This window comes from Carlito syrichta, unplaced genomic scaffold (genome assembly GCF_000164805.1).
Source record: "Carlito syrichta isolate Samal-C Ts95f unplaced genomic scaffold, Tarsius_syrichta-2.0.1 Scaffold135724, whole genome shotgun sequence".
In the NCBI taxonomy this organism is placed as follows: domain Eukaryota; kingdom Metazoa; phylum Chordata; class Mammalia; order Primates; family Tarsiidae; genus Carlito; species Carlito syrichta.
This window is the reverse complement of record NW_007079820.1, coordinates 63542-83015: the sequence shown is the minus strand read 5'-3', so window position 1 is coordinate 83015 and position 19474 is coordinate 63542. Positions and strand designations below refer to the sequence as shown.

The 19474-nt window shown below is 57.2% G+C and overlaps 1 protein-coding gene and 1 pseudogene across 2 annotated transcripts in view; both read right to left on the bottom strand.

Moving 5' to 3' along the window:
• Positions 1 to 1117: 1117 nt before the first annotated feature.
• DCAKD (dephospho-CoA kinase domain containing) overlaps positions 1118 to 19474 on the bottom strand; it is a 24374-nt gene continuing 6017 nt past the window's right edge. Inside the window, exons 2-5 of the mRNA XM_008049537.2 lie at positions 9459 to 9678; positions 8931 to 9134; positions 5283 to 5370; positions 1118 to 2231 (exon numbers count right to left, since the gene is read on the bottom strand). Coding sequence (XP_008047728.1) covers positions 1946 to 2231; positions 5283 to 5370; positions 8931 to 9134; positions 9459 to 9570 — 690 coding nt within the window. The 5' untranslated portion in view covers positions 9571 to 9678 and the 3' untranslated portion in view covers positions 1118 to 1945. The remainder of the gene's footprint in view (positions 2232 to 5282; positions 5371 to 8930; positions 9135 to 9458; positions 9679 to 19474) is intronic.
• Positions 14715 to 15139, bottom strand: LOC103250955 (annotated as a pseudogene). Its single transcript, XR_002481440.1, has one exon. The product of XR_002481440.1 is annotated as a 40S ribosomal protein S11-like (transcript).

Below are 19474 nucleotides of genomic sequence, written 5' to 3'. Positions count from 1 at the left end.
GGGAGTCAGGAACGCTCGCCCGCGGAGGCCCGGGCCCATCCCGGGCGGGTGCTGCCACCTGCCGGCAGGAGGGGAGGCTGGGCCCCTGCAGCTTCTGGCGGCCTCCACCTTGAGTCCCCTCCGGTGCAAGGCTGCCTGGGACCACCGCGCCTGGGCAAGGGCATCCCGGGAGCGGAAGCCGTGGCGCCACCAGGGGCAGGACAGGACTCGGGGTCTCTCCACACCTGCCAGCCTGGCCATCCTCGGAGACCCTCACATCAGACTTGGTCAGGGGCGAAGTTGTCTTCGAAACTTGAGTTTGCCAAGGGTTTTCACGGCCCCCCACTTATTAGGAAGCCTATGCAGAGCAGGAACCCAAGGCAGGCGGCCCCAGCAAGCGGGAGAGGCCCCAACCTCTCCCAGGTCTCCCACCTTGCCTGAAAAGCGAGCCAGGACACAGCGGGCAGAGCTCAGAACCTCCCATCCTTCTGGGCCCGGGGTGGGAATGGCCAATGTATGGTCACCTGTGGGGCACCACATGTCCAGCAGTGCCCAACACACCCCAGGTATCCATGAAAAGCCACTTCCTCAACTATTGGGGTGACAGGGCACTGTGGGGGTCCACACCTTTTCTCCCTTCCCCCCACCAGGTCCCACCAAACTGGGGTGCGGCGGCTCCACCATCCTCATCCTGCTGGCCACCCCACAGCCCACCACTGCCCTGCCCAGCCCTTCCTTGTCCCCCAGGAGCTGCTGTAGCTTAATGAGCTAGTCCCTGAACACGGGCAGTTCGGGGAGGGGGCAGCAAATATGGCCCCTGCCGCATTCGCATCTGTCACACTCATTTCTGGCCTTAATAGGCTGCTGCTGCAGGATCAGCACATCAGCAGGTCTGTGCTCTGGCAGGGAGGCTGACGTCTGCGCAGCCTAATTGGGCTGGGAAAGGCAGATGGAGCAGGGGGCGAGGGGTGCGACGCCGCCCGGCAGCCCACTCACCTCCCGCAAAGGCCCCCTGGGCCTGGCTGGAGTCCCTGGGCCCAGGGAGAGGGCTGACGGCTGGTGTACCTTCTGAGCCTGGGAAGTGAGGTGTTCAGTGTGTGAAGAGCCAAGTGCAACCTCAGATGGGATCAGCCCCGTCTGGTTGGTCCAGGACATTTCAGAACATACTTTATTCAGCACCAGCAGGCTCTGCACCGGGAACAGGATGACCAGGACACTGTCCCTGCCCTCAGAGGGTGTACAGGTTGGGTGGAGAAACCAACCAGCTTCTGGCTGGTTACCATGGATTAGGGTAAAACGGGGTGTGGGGGGGTGTCCCAGAACACCTAACCCAGAGGTGTTAGCCAGTTGCAGGAAAAAAAAACAAGAGGTATTCCAGACGAGAAGCGGCAGGGCAAAGGCACAGAGGCAAGAACGGTCCTAGAGCTCAGGGCTGGGAGGGAGTGGGAGGTGGTGAGCAGGCACAGGAAGCAGGTCCCCAGAAGAGACTGGCCTCGTGACAGCATTACCTGTGAGAATCTTCACTGCCTCCTGGCCAAGGGCTTCAGCCTGGGAGAGGACCCTGCTGAACCCTGTTTGCAGGTGGAAACCCTTGTTCAAAATGACCCCCTAGGGTCCACGGGGGGTGCAGGCTATAGATGGGCAGGTGCATGGATGGAGTTCAGCCCAGGGAGTCCTGGGCCGCCCAACTCTCAGGAGGGCCACATGGACAGTGCTCCCCTCCCAGAAACGTAAAACAAACTGTTGCATACACACACCACTGTGGATACTGTTCTGTGGGTGGTGCCAGGGGATGGAAGTGGGGGCAGCACCCACAGGCAGCCACTGCTTCTCTGCCTCAGACAGGACGCTCCAAAGAAGGGGGGCCCAGCCCAGATGACAGCATCCGTGTGTGTGTGTTGGGAGGCAGGGCATGTCACCTGGCTTTGGCCTCCAAGCTAGGCATCCTGGGAGGGCCCAGCTAGGGCTAAGGCAGGAGACAACGGGTGAGTAGGTACAGGAGGCTGACAATGCCCGCCAGGGCTGCGAGGACGCCAAGCCTCAGTGGCAGGTACTCCAGGGAGCGCTCCAGCTCGGCGTGCAAGAGGACCACCTGGCGTTTGGTGACACTCCACTCGCCTGAGTTATCCAGAACATGGCGGGCCAGCCGGGCCTTGTCCGCCAGGGGCAGCTGGGCATTGATGCGGGCCTCGGCGTCCTCGCGGTTCAGGCTGTTCCGTCGCATCAGCCGCACCAGCTGCGTGTCCCGGTCACTAAGGACAGGGCAAAGGGCACTGGAGGTCCCCACCACCCGGCCTCCCTCCCACCCTGAGTCAGACCCGGCCTGGAACTGAGAGCCCTGCAGCCCAGCAGGGGGCCTGGAAGCTCCACCCCACTGCACCCACTCTGGGGGAGGCCCCAGATTCTATGGGCTACTGAGCCCCTCAATACAAACAAGGGGAGTTCTGCAGCAGTTGTTTTCTTGCCATCTGGGGTCTGCGCTTTGCTGCTAGGCCTGAGGTTTCCCATCCTAAGATGGAGGATGTGATCACCAGAACCAGCCACGTCCTGGATCCCTGGACGGGTGACCTTTACCGAAGGCCTGTGCCTGCACGCCAGCCGTGTCCTGCATTCCCCCCCCCCGAGGAGGGGGGGAGCTTGGGCTGCGACATCAAAAATAGCTCCCGGGGCCACCACCTCTCCTTGCCTCCACCCCCCACCCTCACCCCTGCTCATTTAGAGACAGAAATGGCCAAGATGCCAGCTGCCCTGCTACATGCTGCGATGCCATGGGTTGGGCAAGCCTGGGGTGCTTCGAGAAGGCATGAGGACTGGTGACCTGGACCCCAGTCCAGGGGCAGGATCAGGCACAGCAGATGAGGCTGAGCCACATTCAGCCTCCCAGCTCCAAGGGACAGCCAAAGAAGCCTCCTTCCCTGCACTGACACTGCCGTCCGGGTCATTCGCGGGAAGCTCTCTCCTGCCTGGGCCCGGCTGGCTGCAGTTAGTCCTGTGGGGTGGGGGCGTCCCTGATGCTCCCCGGGCTCTGTGACCTGCCTCAGCCCCCAATGGGAGCAGAGCAGAAGGGCTGCAGGCACGCCCACCATCTGGGCCTTTCTGCTTTGCCGCTCGGCCTGAGTTTTCCCGGTTATAAAGTGGGAGATTCGGTCCCTTCTTTGGGACCCTGGGTAGCAGACCAAGTGAGCCAGAGACAAGTGAGGCTGCCCCCTGTGGAATCAAGCTACATGAGCCCTGGGTGTCATCTGTTACGGGGGACAGTGAGCTGTCGAGGTTGTGGGGCCCATCCCTATCTGGCTGGGAACAGGACTAAATCTGACCTTTGCCATGGATGCCACGAATCTGCGGCTGGGGAGAGGGTGGAGGGCGTGAAGATGGGGATGGCTCAGGGCGCCCCGTGGGTGCCCATCCTCCCGAGGATGAGGTCAGGCGTGGGGGCCCTGGGTGTGAAGGCAGTGCCCTTCCCGCAGCCCTTCCTAGGGCTCAGAAATGGTCCCGGCACAGCTGGGTTGAGACTCCACATGCTTTATGGCCGTGAGCTTTTTATCCGAACGCTCATTCCACAATTGGCAAATTGCTCAAGACCGTGATAAAGCACCTTTTGGTATGATCACATGCTGGGAAACACCCTGTGTAATTTCAAGTGCACCTGGGTGGTTTGCCAGTTACAGGAACCCAGGAGGGACCCTTATTTTCGTAAAGTGTAGGTCCCTTTGGTGAAAAGCAAATGTTGCTCACCTTCATCTCTCTGGCAGCTCTCAAGATCACCCCACACCTGCCGGACACGGGCACAGACGGCACCCAAGCTCTGGCAGAGGCTCCTCTGCCTCGTGAGGGGCTAGGGCTCTCCTGGGAGCCCCAGGATCTACAAGGCACCACTCGTCCGCCAGAAGCCACAGCTATCTCTGCTCCAGCAGATGGACCGAGCTCTAAAGAGGGTGCCAGAAGGGGCAGGCTGGGGTCACCAGGTGACTATGCTGCCATCAGCCCTCTGTCTTCTCCCTACGTGCTAAGACCCTTTTTAAAAACATGTTTATCTGGCCAGGTGCGGTAGCTCACACCTGTAATCTCCTCACTTTGGGAGGTGGAGGCAAGAGGATTGCCTGCGTCCAGAGGTTCAAGACCAGCCTGGTCAATTTGGCGAGACCTTGTCTCTACAATAAATTTAAAAATTAGCTGGGCATGGTGCTGCGTGCCTGTGGTTCCAGCTACTTGGGAGGCTGAGGCTGAAGGATCACCTGAGCCCAGCAGGCAGAGGCTGGCGGTGGCTGTGAGCATGCATCTGCACTCCAGCCTGGGTGACAAAGTGAGACTCCTACTTGAAAAAAGAAAAAAAAAGACATGTTTATCCCTAGGTGGAAAGTTCCAATTGTGTTACTAAGGTAGAGAGTCCCAGGGCTTCGTGGGGTTGTGTGGCTTAGTGGACAGTCTCACTAACAGGGAGCTAAAAGCCCAGAGAGGCTGCAGGTTCACATGAGGAGACATGGCCCAGTGGGGGAAGGAGAGGAGGCCAAGTCCCCATGCCTTAAGGGATTCAGACTGGGCTTAAATGACAGCCCTTGCCTCCAGTGCGCTGGGAGCCCCTGACGCATTCGTCTAGAGCCACCCTGTGCCCAAAACACCCACAGAGCCAGGGCCCCCCATGTGTATGCCATACCTGTGGGTGGCATCAGGAAGCCTTTGGGCGCAGGTATATGCTGCAGCCCATCTATGCCCTCACCTGCAGGGACCATGACTCAGTTTCTCTCAGTTGGGTCCTCTTCTGTTGCCAAACCTGATGCCCAGTTTGCTTCATGTCCTGGGGACCCTGGGAACAAGTATCCCCTCCCCAGTGGGCTCTGACAGTTCCCTGCACGAAACTCTGTTCACAGGCATCGCCAGTGAGTGACCCTGGCAAATTCTGTAACTCTACCTTCAATTCCATCTTCAGAATTTAGAAACACCAGCCCCGCCCAACTGCCTCATGTTGAAAGGTGAAGTGTGTGGGGTCGCAGAGGAAGGAAAGGTGGGAGGCTGAGAAGGAGCCGCCAGGCAGCCAGCGGGCAGGCAGGGTCTGGCATCTGGGCGGAAGTGCCTCCGACAGCCAGCAGGGGGAGCCCTCCCCCAAGCACCCGAGAAGGCTGGGGGGTGGGAGGCTGGCATCCCTCCCCTGCCCCCAGGACTGCATGGGGCAGGCACACCGGTTGGCTTCTACAGGCCCTGAACACTGTCGCCACAGGCAGTGCCTCCTGCCCTCGTGGGGAAAGGGCAAAGTGATGGGGGCCACAGCCCAGGGCCCCTCTCCAGCCCCGGGTCTGCGCACTCACCAGTACACCACCACGGTGTGCTTCATGTACTTGAGAAGCTTCTTGGTCTCAAACAGTAGCGGGATGTCCAGGATCACGTAGCGGTATCCTGGGGAGAGTCGGAGAGTCACAGGTCCAACTCCACAGGTGCACGCTGAGGACTACTCAGGTGCCGGGCGAGGGAACAGAGATGAAACGCTGCCCCTCCCCCCCCAGAGTCCCTAGCAGAGGGAGACCTTCCGTGGACAGACACACCCCCAACACAGCCAGTTCCAGTGCTGCTCCGGAGGCTGCAGACTCACTCCTGGTGGGCATGCCAGGGAAGACCTTGCAGGGGGCAGGTACTCGTGCTGATCTCGAAGGGTCGGCGGGATTTTTGATACTCAACAATGAGAAGGTGGAGGAGAGGAGTCTAGGAATGAGGACCAGCACAGCACCAGCAGCAGGGAGCCCTGCTGTGTGGCCAGTGAGGCTCAGGCGGCATGAGGCAAAGCAGAGTAAGTGGTTGGCAGAGGGCTCAGTTCACCTTGATCTGAAATCCAAAAGCTGGGATTTCTCAGCAAAGAAATGGGCACAGCCAGAGTTGCAGGACACTGAGGAGTGCTTCCTGGAGAAGTTGGGCCCATTTGGCCCTACTTCCTCTCACCTTTGCGCAAAACACCCCTAAAAAGACACGTTCTGCCGGGCTCGGTGGCTCAGCCTGTAATCCCGCGCCTTTTAGAGGCTGAGGTGAGTGGATTGCCTGAGCGCGCAGGTTTGTGACCCACCTGGGCAACTTGGCGAGACCTCATCTCTACAATAAATCAAAAAAAAGTAGCCAGGCATGGTAGCGCGCCCCTGTAGTTCCAGCTACTTGGAAGGCTGAGGTGGATGGATCGCCAGAGCCCAGCAGGTCGAGGCTGCGGTGGCCAGGAGTGGCCACTGCACTCCAGTCTGGGTGACAGTGAGACTCCAACTCAAAAAAAAAAAAAAAAAATAAGACGCGTTCTTCCCCACAAGCCAGGCCAGGCCTGGCCCTGCTGGGAAGGGTCGTGTGCAGCCATCTCTATGGCCTCCCCGCCAGAGGACATCCCTGAGGCCTCCCCACCAGAGACCACCTCTGCAGCCTCCCCGCCAGAGGTGCATATGGACGGCAGTGGCAGCCCTAAAGAAGAGAGGCTGCTTCTCCCGTCAGATGCTGACCCACAGCCAAGCACTGTAAGGCCTGAGGCTGGAGGCAGTGGGGGTTATGATGAATGCAGTATAATTCAGTGGGGTCGGATAAGAGGCACTGACGGGGCCCCAACCCTCACCCCCTGCAGGCTACACACTCCTGTCCTCTTTACAGCAGTGACCCCATGTGCATACAAAGCTGGGGAGGAGGGAGTGAGGGTAAAGGACAGGGAGATGCTTTTGCCCTGAGACCCCACCTGGATGAGACCTGAGTCCATGCCCCTGCAGTGTCCCACTCCAAAGCCCTCCAACCACAGAGCCAGACACACGTCACGTTCCTCCTGGGGGTCGTGGGAAGCCAGCACTCAGGTGATGCAGGGACAGGGACGTGGGAGTGACAACCTGGCTCCTTGGTTTCCTGTCCCCAGGCACCCACTGCTCAGGATGCCTAAGCGAAGCCTGCAGTTGAACAAGGGGTTAAAAGCACCGGCTCTGATGACACGCCCTGGCTGGTGGCTCTCACTTCCCCACCAGGGACCTTGGGGCCCTTAACGAACCTCATTACCTACATCACAGGATGACGGTAAAGATTAAATTGATGCGTGTGACCCACGCGGCACCCCTCCTGTCCCCCAGCCCTCCAGCCCGTCCCTCTAAGTGCCCAGAAAACGCGGGTTAGTACTGCAGAAGGTGGCGACTGCTGCCCCACCTGGAGCAGGAGCTAGGCCCAGATCCTCCTGCTTCTTATCTCCCTGCTGTCTGCTCCCACCACCTGCCCTCCCCTACTGTCCTTTCCCCACCCCTCTCGGGACTCCCCACCAGCTCTTCTGTTGACCAGCAAAGGGTTATTCGGCTGTCACCTCCCTCCTGCTTGATAAGCTCTGCAGACTGTCCTGGCTCTATTAAGACATCCGTCTGCCTGCACAGAGAAGTCCCCAACAGCTGGCGATCTTATCTGACGTCTGATTATACCAACTTTGACAGTTCTATTTGTTATACTCATCAGGGAAAGCTGGGACTGTGGAAGCCACAGCTGTCGTCCCTGTTTTTCACCTTATCGAGCTGAAAAGAGCTTTCTGGCTTTTATTTAAGCGGTGGTGGCTGGGGAGGCGGGAGGCTGGGTGGGTGACACAGCGAAAGGGCTCTGGAGCAGGTGACATTATCCCATGCTTCATTTTAGAAGGGGGAGCCACCGCGCCCGCAGCCCTGCAAATGTGCCTGTACTGGCTGGGGAGCGAGCGCACAGGGGCAGGAGGAAGAGGCAGAAGACTCCACGGGGCACGGGAGGGGCGGGGGGGGGATGGCCAGCACAGACACAGGAGGCGGCAGAGTCCAGAAGCTCTTTGGAGTGAGGAGGTGGCCTGAGACAAGGTGCTAGGATGGAGAGCGTGGCTGGCGGGCAGGGAAGATGCTGGAGCCAGTTCTAGCCCTGCCCAGAGCGGGTGGACCTTTTGGGTGTCTCTGCTCATCCCTCTTCTTCTGGAGAGTGATATTGGCCAGTGGGAGTGCGGGTGGAGAGAGGGTCCCCACCCAGGCATGACAGCATAAGGAGCTTGGCCACGGCCACAGTGTAAGAGGAAGGGAAGTCAGCACTGTGACTGACAGCATGGAGACAGGCAGCCGAGTCTTCCACTCAAAGGCCCAGGCTGGAGATCAGGGTGCCAAAGGCTGGCGGCAGGTCTCCAGAGGTCCTAGTTAGTCTCTGGCCTGACCCCAAGCCTCTGCTCTCTGGTCTCCCACTTACCCTGGTGACTGACCCCGTCCTGGACTGTAAACGTCAGGTCACTCTGCCCAACACTGCCCTGAGGTCAGGCTGGAGCTATGGCATGGTGACGGGGGAGGTAGTCGGGGCGGGGGAAGAGGATCTTGCCGATGGTCCCCAGACCCTTGCTTTCGAGCCCTCTCCTGCCTGTCAGTCTTGGCACACACCTGGCTGTCCTTGTGCCCACCAGTCCAAAACTCTCCAGGGAGCCCAAGCCCCAGAGCATCAGCCCTGCTGAGACCCATCTCCCATGGCATCTTGGTCCCTCCCAGCTTCTGGCCTATGTACACACTTTCCCAAAACTGCCCTGACTACAGTTTCTGTGTGTAATAGGGCGGGCACAGGCGGGCTTGCAGGCCTCTGCACACTCATGCTGGCATCGTTCCCCCACTGTGCAGAGGAAGCAGGCTGAGGGTCAGACCACACGACAGAGTCACACAGTTGGCAATGGTCAGGGCCAGGACCCGAACTCGGGTCTATGGCTCCATTATTCACCAGCTGTTACCACTTCTGTCCCGACTAGAAAAACCAACTTACTTCCTGGGATCATGGCTCAAAAGCTGCAAGAGCCCCTTCTTATTAAACTGTCACTGTCCTGAGGGACTGAGGGACACATGCCTGTTTCCTCTGGGACTGGTACGAGGCCCACACAGAGGGGGTGCCAGTACACGGAGGGACCTCATCACCTGGGGCACCAGCCCTCAGGCTATGCTTCCTGCTGAGACAGCCCGCCCTGCCCAGGCCCCAGGTCTCACCCCGGAGGAAGTACTTGAAGGCTTCCTTCACCATCTCCTTGCGGATCTCAGGGTGGGTGATGGCATTGAGCAGCTGCCGCCGGTCAGGCTGGTTGAAGATCAGGTCCCCCAGGGCCTTGCGGTTGATATCACCGTTGTCCAGCAAGACCTCCGTGCCGAAGGCCTCCACGATGCGCCGGTGGGCAGGGCGTCCCGGCTGGACCACTGTGGCACAAGGAGGAGGAGGCTGGGTCACTCTCCAGAGCCTCCAGGCCCACCAGAGGACCCCAAGTGACCAGATGCCAAGCGTTGGGAGAGCCTAGGAGTGCTTCTTTCAGGTGAAGCCAAAACAAAATGCAGGGCGGGAGAGTAGTGGAGGAGGGCAGAGCGCGGGATCCTCTGTGTGCCATGAGGTAGAGCAAGGACTTCCAGAGAGTGGAGATGAGAGGTGGCCTGGGCAGGGACGGGAAGTCAGCTTGCCTCTCCTCTGTACTCTCAGAAAGGCCAGGATGGCGGGACACACTGTCCATCCACCCTGCCCTAGCTCACCGTGCCGGGCGATGACGTCCACGTCGATCACGGCACAGCCCAGCTGCTGGAACACCTGGATCACAGAGCTCTTGCCTGAGGCGATGCCCCCTGTCAGGCCCACCAGGAACATCTTCCCAGGAGGGGAGGTCTGCGAGGCCAGGAGCTCGGAGTCGGAACTGGGAGAGCAGGCAGGCGCGGCCGTCAGGACAGTCTGCCAGAGGAATGCCAGGGAACCCGCCTGTTGGAGGCCAGCGGGCCAGGTCAGTGTGGGCCAAAACTACCAGGGGAGAGGAGGCAGAGGGTGCCACAGCCCAGCTGGCAGCGTCATGCCTGGGCCTGGGAGCCTTGGGGCCATCTGGAGAGGAGTCACCCTCCAGGAAAGGCCTCCAGCATCCTAAAAACACTCACAAAGGCAAACACACACAGCCTAAATGCAGGCAGGCAGCACAAGGTCGGTGCTGATGGCAGCGTGCATAGGAGGGTGTTCCCACTGCAGATAAACCTCCCACAGGGAGGGCACCCCATCCCTCTGTGGTGACCAAGTCACTTTTCAGAGGCCTGCAGGTCCCCCTGGCCTGGGACACTGAGGCTCACAGGGAGGAAACAGCCTGCCCACAGCCACCCAGTGGGTTGCGGGAGGGACCACGGGGTCCCACTGCCCGGACGCTCTTCTGCCCTGAAGCCCCTCCTCACCGAAGGCCTCCCACCCAGGCACCAGCGCCAGGACCACCCAAGTGGCCAGTCTAGCCTGAGCTGCACGACCCCCCTCTTCAACCCAGGGGAGGCCCCAGTGGGGATCTCATTGTGGGAGTGGCTCAGCAGCTGCTAAGCTGCTAAGTCTGTTGGGCAGAGAAGCAGGGATCCTACCAGGAAGAAATGTGAGGGGAAGGCTGGCAGTGGCAGTGGCAACGTCGCTCTGAGCTCGGTGGCGTGGCTTGCGGCTGCCTCGGCCAGGCAGCAGCAGCACGGCATGAAAGGAAGGAGCATGGCCTCAGATCCAGCTCCCCCTCACCTGCTGTGCAACCCCGGCGAGTTGCTTGCATCTCTGAACCTGTTTTCTCATCCATAAAATGAGGCTGTGCGGATCACAGGCTGCCTCATGGGGCTGGCATGCAAAGTGAACGAGAAGGTGCATGGGACAGTCCAAGGGACACAGCCTGAGACATGGGAGGTGCCCAGGAAAGGCAGTAAGGGTAGTGAGGTTGGTGGCAGCAGGGATCAGTGCCACGGCCAGGCACGGGAAGACTTTCACGCAGTCACATCCCATCCCCGCAACCTCAGGTTGTTGCACAATAAACTTTTAAAAAGTCACGGTGCATTTTCCGGGTAAATGAGGTCACTGTGGCTGGCCTTCGTTCCCAGGCTGGGAGCAATGAAACCGAAGCCAGGCCTCCTCTTCCCTCAGCCTTTCAGCTTCCCAGGACTGTGATCTGTCATAGGACTGTTTTCATTAAGCGGCAGATTTACTGTCCTAATTACACTTGCCTGAGCTTACACTGAAATGAGCCTGCCTCCCGTGGGGACGCATCAGACAACAGGGGAGGCAGCTGCTGGGAGGTGGCTGAGCTGGTGCCTGGCCCAGGGCAGCAGGGGACCGAGCCAGAACTGAAATCTGCCTCAGTTCACTCTCCCCCAGGGACGCAGTGGAAAGAGGAAAACACCCATCCCAGAGGCGTCATCCAAACAGAGCCCTCACCACGTACTTAACCACTTGCACATTCTTTCTAGGCTCCGCACAGCAGCTCACACCTGTAATCCCAGTGCTTGGGGAGGCCCAGGCAGGAAGAGGGCTTGAGGCCAGGAGTCCAAGACCAACCTGGGCAACACAGTGAGTCCAGATAATAATAATTTCTCTTCAATCTCTTTTGAGGCTGGAGTCACTCCAGGTGGTCTCCCTCCAGGTTACAAAAAGAGGAGTTAAGGATGGGGTTCAGTTGTAAACACACACACACACACACACACACACACACACACACACACACACACACACACACACAGTTGGTCTGCTTGGCTGAAGCTCTGAATAGCACACCCAGCAAGGGTGCTTTGCGTGCCCAGCCCCCACCACTATCCCTAAAGCAGTGGGCCTCTGCCACTCTTTCCCCATCTGGAGGAATGTGAGTGGGCCTGGAGAACGGCCAGGCCCCGTGAGGGGGAAAGGGCCAGCTTCCCATAGGGCCCTGACCTCTCGTCACTAAAAGCCAGCTGCTGGCACCGGTCTCCCAGCCTTGCCAGGCTCAGCCGAAGGGCCCGGAAGACCATCTGACTGAACAAACCTCAACCCCCTGTACACAGACGCCGGGGCCCCTCCCGAGACCCACTGAGGCAGAATCTCCAGGGATGGAGCTGCCGGGCTTCCTGACGTGCAGCAGGGCTCAGGACAGATTCTAACTCCATTTACGGTGGTGGAGACGGAGGATCGGAGAGGGAAGGGACTTGCCCAGGCCATGGCCATTAGGGCGGGATGGAATTCAGGGTTCCTCACTGCTAGTCTAGACCCTGCCCTTAATATACTCAAGGCACAAAACACTCGTTTATCTTTAGGCTAAGAAGTCAGAGTGAGCGGGTGAACTTCTCTGCAGGCCACTCAGGTCAGAGACTAAGAGAAATGGTCTCTTGATCACTGTACTGCTTCCTTCCTGTGGAATGAGGGTGAGGGAGACGTGGACGGCGGCCAGGGCACAGATGTAAATCCTTGGCTCCTGGGTGACCCCACAGACATCTTCCTTTTTCAGTGCCTGGGATGAGCATCTGTACACACAGACCCACAGCTGCGTGGCCTCCATCAGAGAGGCCAGGGGGATGGAGGAGCACGTGCCAGGAGGCTCCGGACGGCATAAAGGGACTGGACAAATAGCAGCTGCTTCTGTCCGCCAAGCTTCCTGACTCTCCCATCACGGCTGTGAACTGGGCTCCTCTGTGCTTTCACCTAACAGATGAACACAGCCAGGTGAATGGAGCACACTGACAGGTGAGCAGGAGCAGTAGGGGGTCCTGGCCTGGGCTGGGGTCTGAGTGCCCCCACTTGCATGCTGCTCACAGACCCACTGGACCTGTAGTGGGCCAGAGCCCCTGTCCTTTTGGGCTCAGCCAGGACACGGAGCTGAGGCTCCCAGTGGCCTGAGTCCCACCTAGACCTGCCCAGTGGCTCCCCAGATACATGGACAGAGACCGCCTATGGTCTCCTGTGTTCATGACCCTCGATTTGCTCTGGTCCTCACTCTCCAGAATCCACTGCAGTTTCCCTCACTCCGCTGCCTCCTGCACAGACATGGCGTGTCCCTCACACCAACTGCTAAGCCAGCTCTGATCTGAATGCCCTTGTCCCCAGCCCAGGGAATCTGGATAAGCCAGGTCCAGAACCACTGCTGACGTGGAGGGCTGTGGGCTAGAAGTCGAGAGGCCTGGTCCTGGTCCCTGAACTGTCATAAAATGACCCTGTGGCTGCAGGAAGCCCTTCCACCAGCCAGCCAAGGGTGGCAGGGGCTCCGTTTGAGGGTCAGCCATGCCCGAGTGTCTTCCTTCCCCTGAGCCTGAAATCGAGGGGGGTGGCCACCGATCATGCTCCTGGGGGACGCTGTGAGCCGCACTGATACCATCTCCCTCTCCTCCACGGTTCAGCGCTTTCCTTAAATGCTCTCCTGATGACCAGGATGACATGACTGGTAGCCTGGGAATCCTCCTCACCACCAGAAGCCATTCACAGAGCTGACTGGGCTGGAGAAGGGCCAAGTGAGTCCACCGTAACAAAGAGGACACCAACGGCCTATGCAGGAGAAAGGGAGGCTGCATTCTGGAGTGAGGCCTCGCGCCCATCAGCCGAGGTGGAACCGGAAGGAGAGGCAGGCCTGTGATGCCAGGGAGGCCCCTCCACTCATTCTCTCCCTCATTCTACTGCCCTGGAAAGGTGGCAGGGCATCAGGGAAGGGTGAGGACTTGGGTTTGAAGTGGCATCTGCACCCAAACCTGCTGTGAGCTCGAAGGCCTGGGAGGGAGGGCCAGAGGCTACTGTAAGTGGTGGGCGCTTCTCTCACAGGCTTCTCCAAACAGCCTTTCTGCCTATCCCACCTGAGCCCCAAGAGCCCAGAGAAGGCAAAGGCAGAACACTCGGGACAGTCTCTCAGAACACCCTGGCAGAGCTGGAGGAATGCTTCCTGTCCCTAGATAAAAGCCCCCGCCCTGGGAGGTCTGCTGAGTTCTGACTCCACCAGGCCCACCCTGCCCTGCTAACCTAAGCCACCACCCGCCAGCACCTGTTCCCAGGCCAGTGCAGGAGCCTCAGGACCTGAGCCTCCTGTTCTCGCTCTGCTTCTCCTCAAGGCAGCCAGGGGTATGGCTTAAAAGGTCATCTGATTATGTCAATCCCTAATTAAATCATTTTTTCCTCCCTGAGTCAGAGTCTTTGTTGCCCAAGCCAAAGTGCAGTGGCACGATCACAGACACCACAGCCTCGACCTGCTAGGTTCAGGCGATCTTTCTATCTTTCGGCCTTAGTCTTCCAGGTAGCTGGAACTATAGGCACACGTCACCACACCTGGCTAATTTTTTGATTTATTGTAGAGAAGTGGTCTCACCAAGTTGCCCAGGCTGGTCTCGAACCCTGGGGCCCAGGCAATTCTCTCGCCTGCGCCTTCCAAAATGTTGGGATGACAGGCGTGAACCACCGCGCCCAGCCCTATTAAAGTCTTCACTGCCTTTCTCCCCCTCCTCCTGGCCCTTCGGAGGTCTCTGGGCCCCGTGTGATCCCCTCAGTCACTCCCTGTCCATGCCCTGTGCTTGTCACACTGACCTTTCTGTTCCTGCACGGAAGGCTCTTTCTCACCTCCAGGCCTCCGTGCATGCTGTGCCCTCTGCAGACACTTCCCTCATGGCTACGTAGCCTTTCCTTATTCTGAGCTCATTCCAACAGGGGTGCCTGCCCTCATGGTGCGGGGGGGCGGTGTGGGGCGGTGTTGGGGGTGTGGGGTGGTGTGTGTGTGTAAACAATAAGCTCATGGTATCAGGAGCTGCAGGGGTTGCTGTTTTAAAAGAGGCGCCAGGAGGTCTCTTTCGCCATGCTGGGAACCAAATGCGGCCAGGGAGCAAGTCACCACCCTCAGAGCAGCCTCGTTGTCCCCACTCCCGTCAGGCCTCTGGAGCCTCTCACCATTCAGTTTACTTCCCCTTCCTGTACCTGCCCCACTTTACACTCTCACTTTTGTTCGTGTAGCTTTATATTGGTTTTGTTTTTTGAGAAAATACTTTTTCATTTTAAGGAGTGGCAGGCATCCAGTCTCAGAACTTTTGGAACTGCTTCTTGGTGCCGGCGGCCTTGGTGACCCTGAGCACGTTGAAGCACACTGTCTTGCTCAGGGCCCAGCAGTTGCCCACTGTGACGATGTCACCCATCTGGACATCCCTGAAGCGGGGGGAAAGGTGCACGGACATGTCCTTGCGGCTCGTCTCGGAGCGACTGTACTTTCGAATGTGGCGGAGGCAGTCCTGGTGGATGACATCGATCCTCTGCATCTTCATCTTGGGCATTTCTTGTCAATGTAGGTGCCTTCGATGGCCTCTTTGAGCATCTTGAAACTGAGCCCGATGTTCTTGTAACAGCTCAGGAGTTTCTCCTTGCCAGTCTCGCCCAGCAGTACCCTCTTTTTGTTCTGGAAGATGGTTGGCTGCTTCCGGTAGGCATGCTCAGTCTGAATGTCCGCCATCTTCCCAGCAGCCTAAAAAAAGGAGCGGCAGCGGTGCTAGAGCTTCCTTATCCATGGCGCGGGGGCTCTTTTTAAATTTTTTTTAAAAATTAAAACGATCTTTCTTTCCTTTCAGAGACAGGGTCTTGCTATGTTGCCCAGCCGGTCTTGAATTTCAGCTTCAAGTGATCTTCCTGCCTCAGTTTCCCAAAGTGTTGGGATTACAGGCGTGAGCCATTGGACCCAGCCTGTTCATTCAGTTATTTTAGAATGATGGATAAATCAAGTTCCATGAGGCCCTAAGCCATGTCTAGTTTGTACCCGTATCCAGCATCTGTCTGTCACCGGGCGAGTGACACTGGCCCAGTTACTTAATGTTTCTTAGACTCAGTTTCTTCATCTGTAAATGGAGTGAGTTGCTGTGAAGCCAAGGAGCTAACACACATCAAGTGCTTGGAATGGTGCTTGGCACCCACATTCAGTCAATGCTCCCGATGCGCTATTGCAGGGAGGGTGTGATGACTATCACAGAGTGAATGACTAACCCAATCCATGACATGGCCCCACATCAGCCCAGGGGAGGGAACAACTAGGGGCACAGCCTGGTCACCCCCTTATCCAGCAGAACATGCCTCTGGCAGCTAATCCCTCTCTCCTGGGAGATAATCAGAAACAAGCAGAACACCCAGGGGGGGACATAGAATCAGCGACTGATCTTCGAATAGACTCTCCTTCCTCCTGGAAGAGCTCAGGACTGCAGTGGGACGCAAGTGCTATGCTTCACTGTTCCAACCACAGCCTGAGCCTGCGAGCACAGGGCTAGGACCTGGCTCCCTCCTTGGCTTGCCGTGTCTGTCCTCCTCCCCACACAGTCCCCCAGGATTTCACACGGGACAGGCCTGGCCAGCCAGATGTGTCTCCTCTGATTTGCTTTCTGAAGGGGATGTACCTATTTCATACCAATGATCAATATAATCATTCATGAAAACAAGTCATTCCCCGCCCTGGGACCCAATTATTTTCTTGTGGAACCAGTGGTTGCAAAAATATCTTGTTTTTCAGTTGACTATTAAGTGCTATTTTTATATACGCCTCCCCATGCCTAATCTTTCATTACTGGTGAGAGGTTGCTCTTTGAACCTCGGGTCCAAGTTCTCTCTCTGCTAGGCCTATTAAGCCACTACCTCCTCCAGTCACCAGGAGGGAGGCCCCTCCATCTCTCCCCTCTCCCCCGCACTGGCACCAGGGAAAGGAGGGGACGGGTCTCTCTTCCCTAGTGAGCACTAACCAAGCACAAAATGTCACTCCAGGGAGTTTCTATGGGTGGGCAGGGAAGTAGTTTAGGCTAGACCTCCCAGGGGAGGCCTGCTCTCAGAGGCCTGGAGGCAGGGGACCTTGGCTGGGACATCAGCTCCCTCCCTAACTAGCTGTGTGGCCCCAGGCCATTCATTTCAGCATTCCCAGCTCCCTTTCCTTGAGTAAAATGGGATTCCTGATGACTACTGAAAGGAGCTTGTCAGGTTAAATGAGGTGACATAGGTCACGGCCACCTCACCTTCCCCACCTCAGTGTGTGACATGCCGCAGCCACTGCAGTCCACTCCGTTCCTCTGTGCGGCTCCTCCGTCCTTCCACTACCTTAGGCCCAAAGCCTGGCCCCTCCTGGCCTCACCCCACCACAGCACTCATCACTCGGCCCCCACCCTCCCCCACCACAACACGGCCAGCCCCACTCACTAGCACCTGCTCCTGGACCTGCAAGGCCTCAGCCGTCCCCTTGCTGCCCCTCTGCTTCTGAGTCTGTTCCTAATAGATCTGTGAAGATATCTGCCGAAGGTGGTTCCTGGTGGCCCATGCACAGGGGAGTAGGCACCCCAGGGGGACGCAGGAAGCTCTTTCAAGGGACACAAAGGCAGGTTACAGGTAACCTATTTACAACCCAGATCCCCCTCTCACGCTCACCCATGTCCCAAGTTTCAGGGAAAGGCATAACTGCCCGCCCATGCCAAATCTCATGGAACTGTCCCAAGTGTCAGTATTCATGCAGAGACTGTAATGGCTTCTAGTGACCAAGACATGAATCCTTGCCCAAGTCAGGTGGTTTCTAAACCCTGACCTTTAACAAAATTAAAGGGGTCCCCTCCCACTGTAGGAGCTTTTCTGTCCTCTTAATAAATCCTGATTTCTCACACACACAAATATATATATATATGGAGGACCTAAAAAAATTACTTACTGACAGACTGTTAATAAATGACTTGATGATAGAATCACTATGTGGTTTTTTTAGGCCCATAATTCAGAAAGTGTTCAAAGGTTTGAGGGATATTGCTGAAACAAAACACCTTTGATTCCTGTGTATTTAATTAATCTTCCATGAGGAAACCAAGTATGTGTAATATGAGTTCAAGAAGGAAAAAGGAAAGATTTGAAATTTAACCAGAAGCTGGGAGAGCGGTGACTCACGCCTGTCATCCCAGCACTTTGGGAGGTGGAGGTGAGAGGATTGCCTGAGACCACAGGTTCGAGACCAGCCTGGGCAACATGGCGAAGCCTCAACTCTATAATAAATCAAAAAATTAGCCAAATTGGCGCTAGTTGGAAGGCTGAGGCAGAAGGATTGCCTGAGCTCAGCAGGCCAAGGCTATAGTGGCTGTGAGGGTGCCACTGCACTCCAGCCTGGGCAGCAGAGTGGGACTCTGACTCAAAAAACAAAAAGACATTTAACCAGTTAAATTAAAACAGATTCTTTTTTTTCCCCTAAAGGATAAGGGAAATCAAATCAAATCAAATCACTAGGGTACGCATTTAGATTCTACTGCATAGATGTAAATGAGTGACATAACAGCTTTATTTTTAAATGTGAATATTTACCACTAACTAAAAATTATTTCCTTGGTAACTACTGAAACTTTCAGAGAAAAACTTCAGCTCTCCATCTAAAAATGTGCCAGCAGGTAATTTTCAAAACAAAGCTGGCATTCCTGATCTTTCCTCCTTAAGGCACAGGCACCGAGAGGCTCTGAAGTCCTTTATCACCCAGACAGATTCAAGCCTTGTTCAAAAAGGAGGATTTGGTGGGCATTCAGGGCCCTGCGAAGACAGAAGTGCCCCACTGGCCTGGCCACTTCCCACTCATCAGCCAGATCTCTCACGCATCTCACCCAATCCCTAGGCCAGTGCCTGCCCGGCCACACCATGTCCACATGATGTCTTCAGGTAAAATAAGCACTCCTCTTCCCGCAAAACAAACACAAACAGAAAGCACACTGAAAACAGAAAACCTAGCAGGACATGGAGGCTCACGCCTGTAATCCCAGCACTTTGGGAGGCTGAGACAAGAGGACTGCCTGAACCTGCCTGAGCCCGAGTTCCAGACCTCGTCTCTACAATAAATTGAAAAATAAACTAGCCGGGTGTGGAGTTGCATGCCTGTAGTGAGACTCCAACATAATAAAAAAAAAAAAAAAGAAAAGAAAACCTATTCTAAGACTTCTAGTTCCTCACCTTTAGAATAGGGACTTAATTAACATCAGAGTACACTGGGGCAGTTTGAATAATTTCCCCATAACCAAGAGAGAGTGGAAAAACCTTTGAAAACTCAAAAGCAAACACAGAGGTGCCAAGGCCTCCTTGCGGAGGCTGGGGAAGGGGCAGGTGGTCTGACAGCTCTTTTCCATTTTTTGAGTTGGAGTCTCACTCTGTCGCCCAGGCTGGCATGCAGTGGCACGCTCACGGCCACCACACCTGCCGGGCCTAGGCGATCCTTCCGCCTCAGTCTTCCAAGTAGCTGGAACACAGGCGTGTGCCACCATGCCCGGCTGATATTTCGATTTATTGTAGAGACAAGATCTCGTCAAGTTTTCCAGGCTGGTCTCGGACCCCTGGGTTCAAGCAATCTTCTGGCCTCGGCCTGCCAAAGTGCTGGGATGACAGGCCGAGCCACCGCGCCCGGCCTGACAGCCCTTTGTGGCAGTGGACTGATGATCTTCGCCAGTGGACGAGCGGGAGACCCCCAGCGCCAGGCCTGGGCCTTCCCTAGCCTCTCGAGGGGTGCGGAGGAGAGGTCTGACCACCAGAGACGACCGCGCAGCGAAACAGCGGCTGCCCGGCCACGCATCCACACACGCCCCACGAGGCAGGCACTGCCGTTATCACCTTCGCTCAGACGCGCAACCTTCGAGCGGGGAAGGCACCCAAGGTCCCACAGCTGCAGTGGCAGGGGCTGGATGCAAATTGCATCTGCCCACACAGCACGATCCCGGGCGAATCCACGGCTCCCACCCTTTCCAGCTGTCGGCCCCGCTCCGTCTCCGCAGCCGTCAACCGGGACGAGGCCGCCAGGCTCGGCCACACG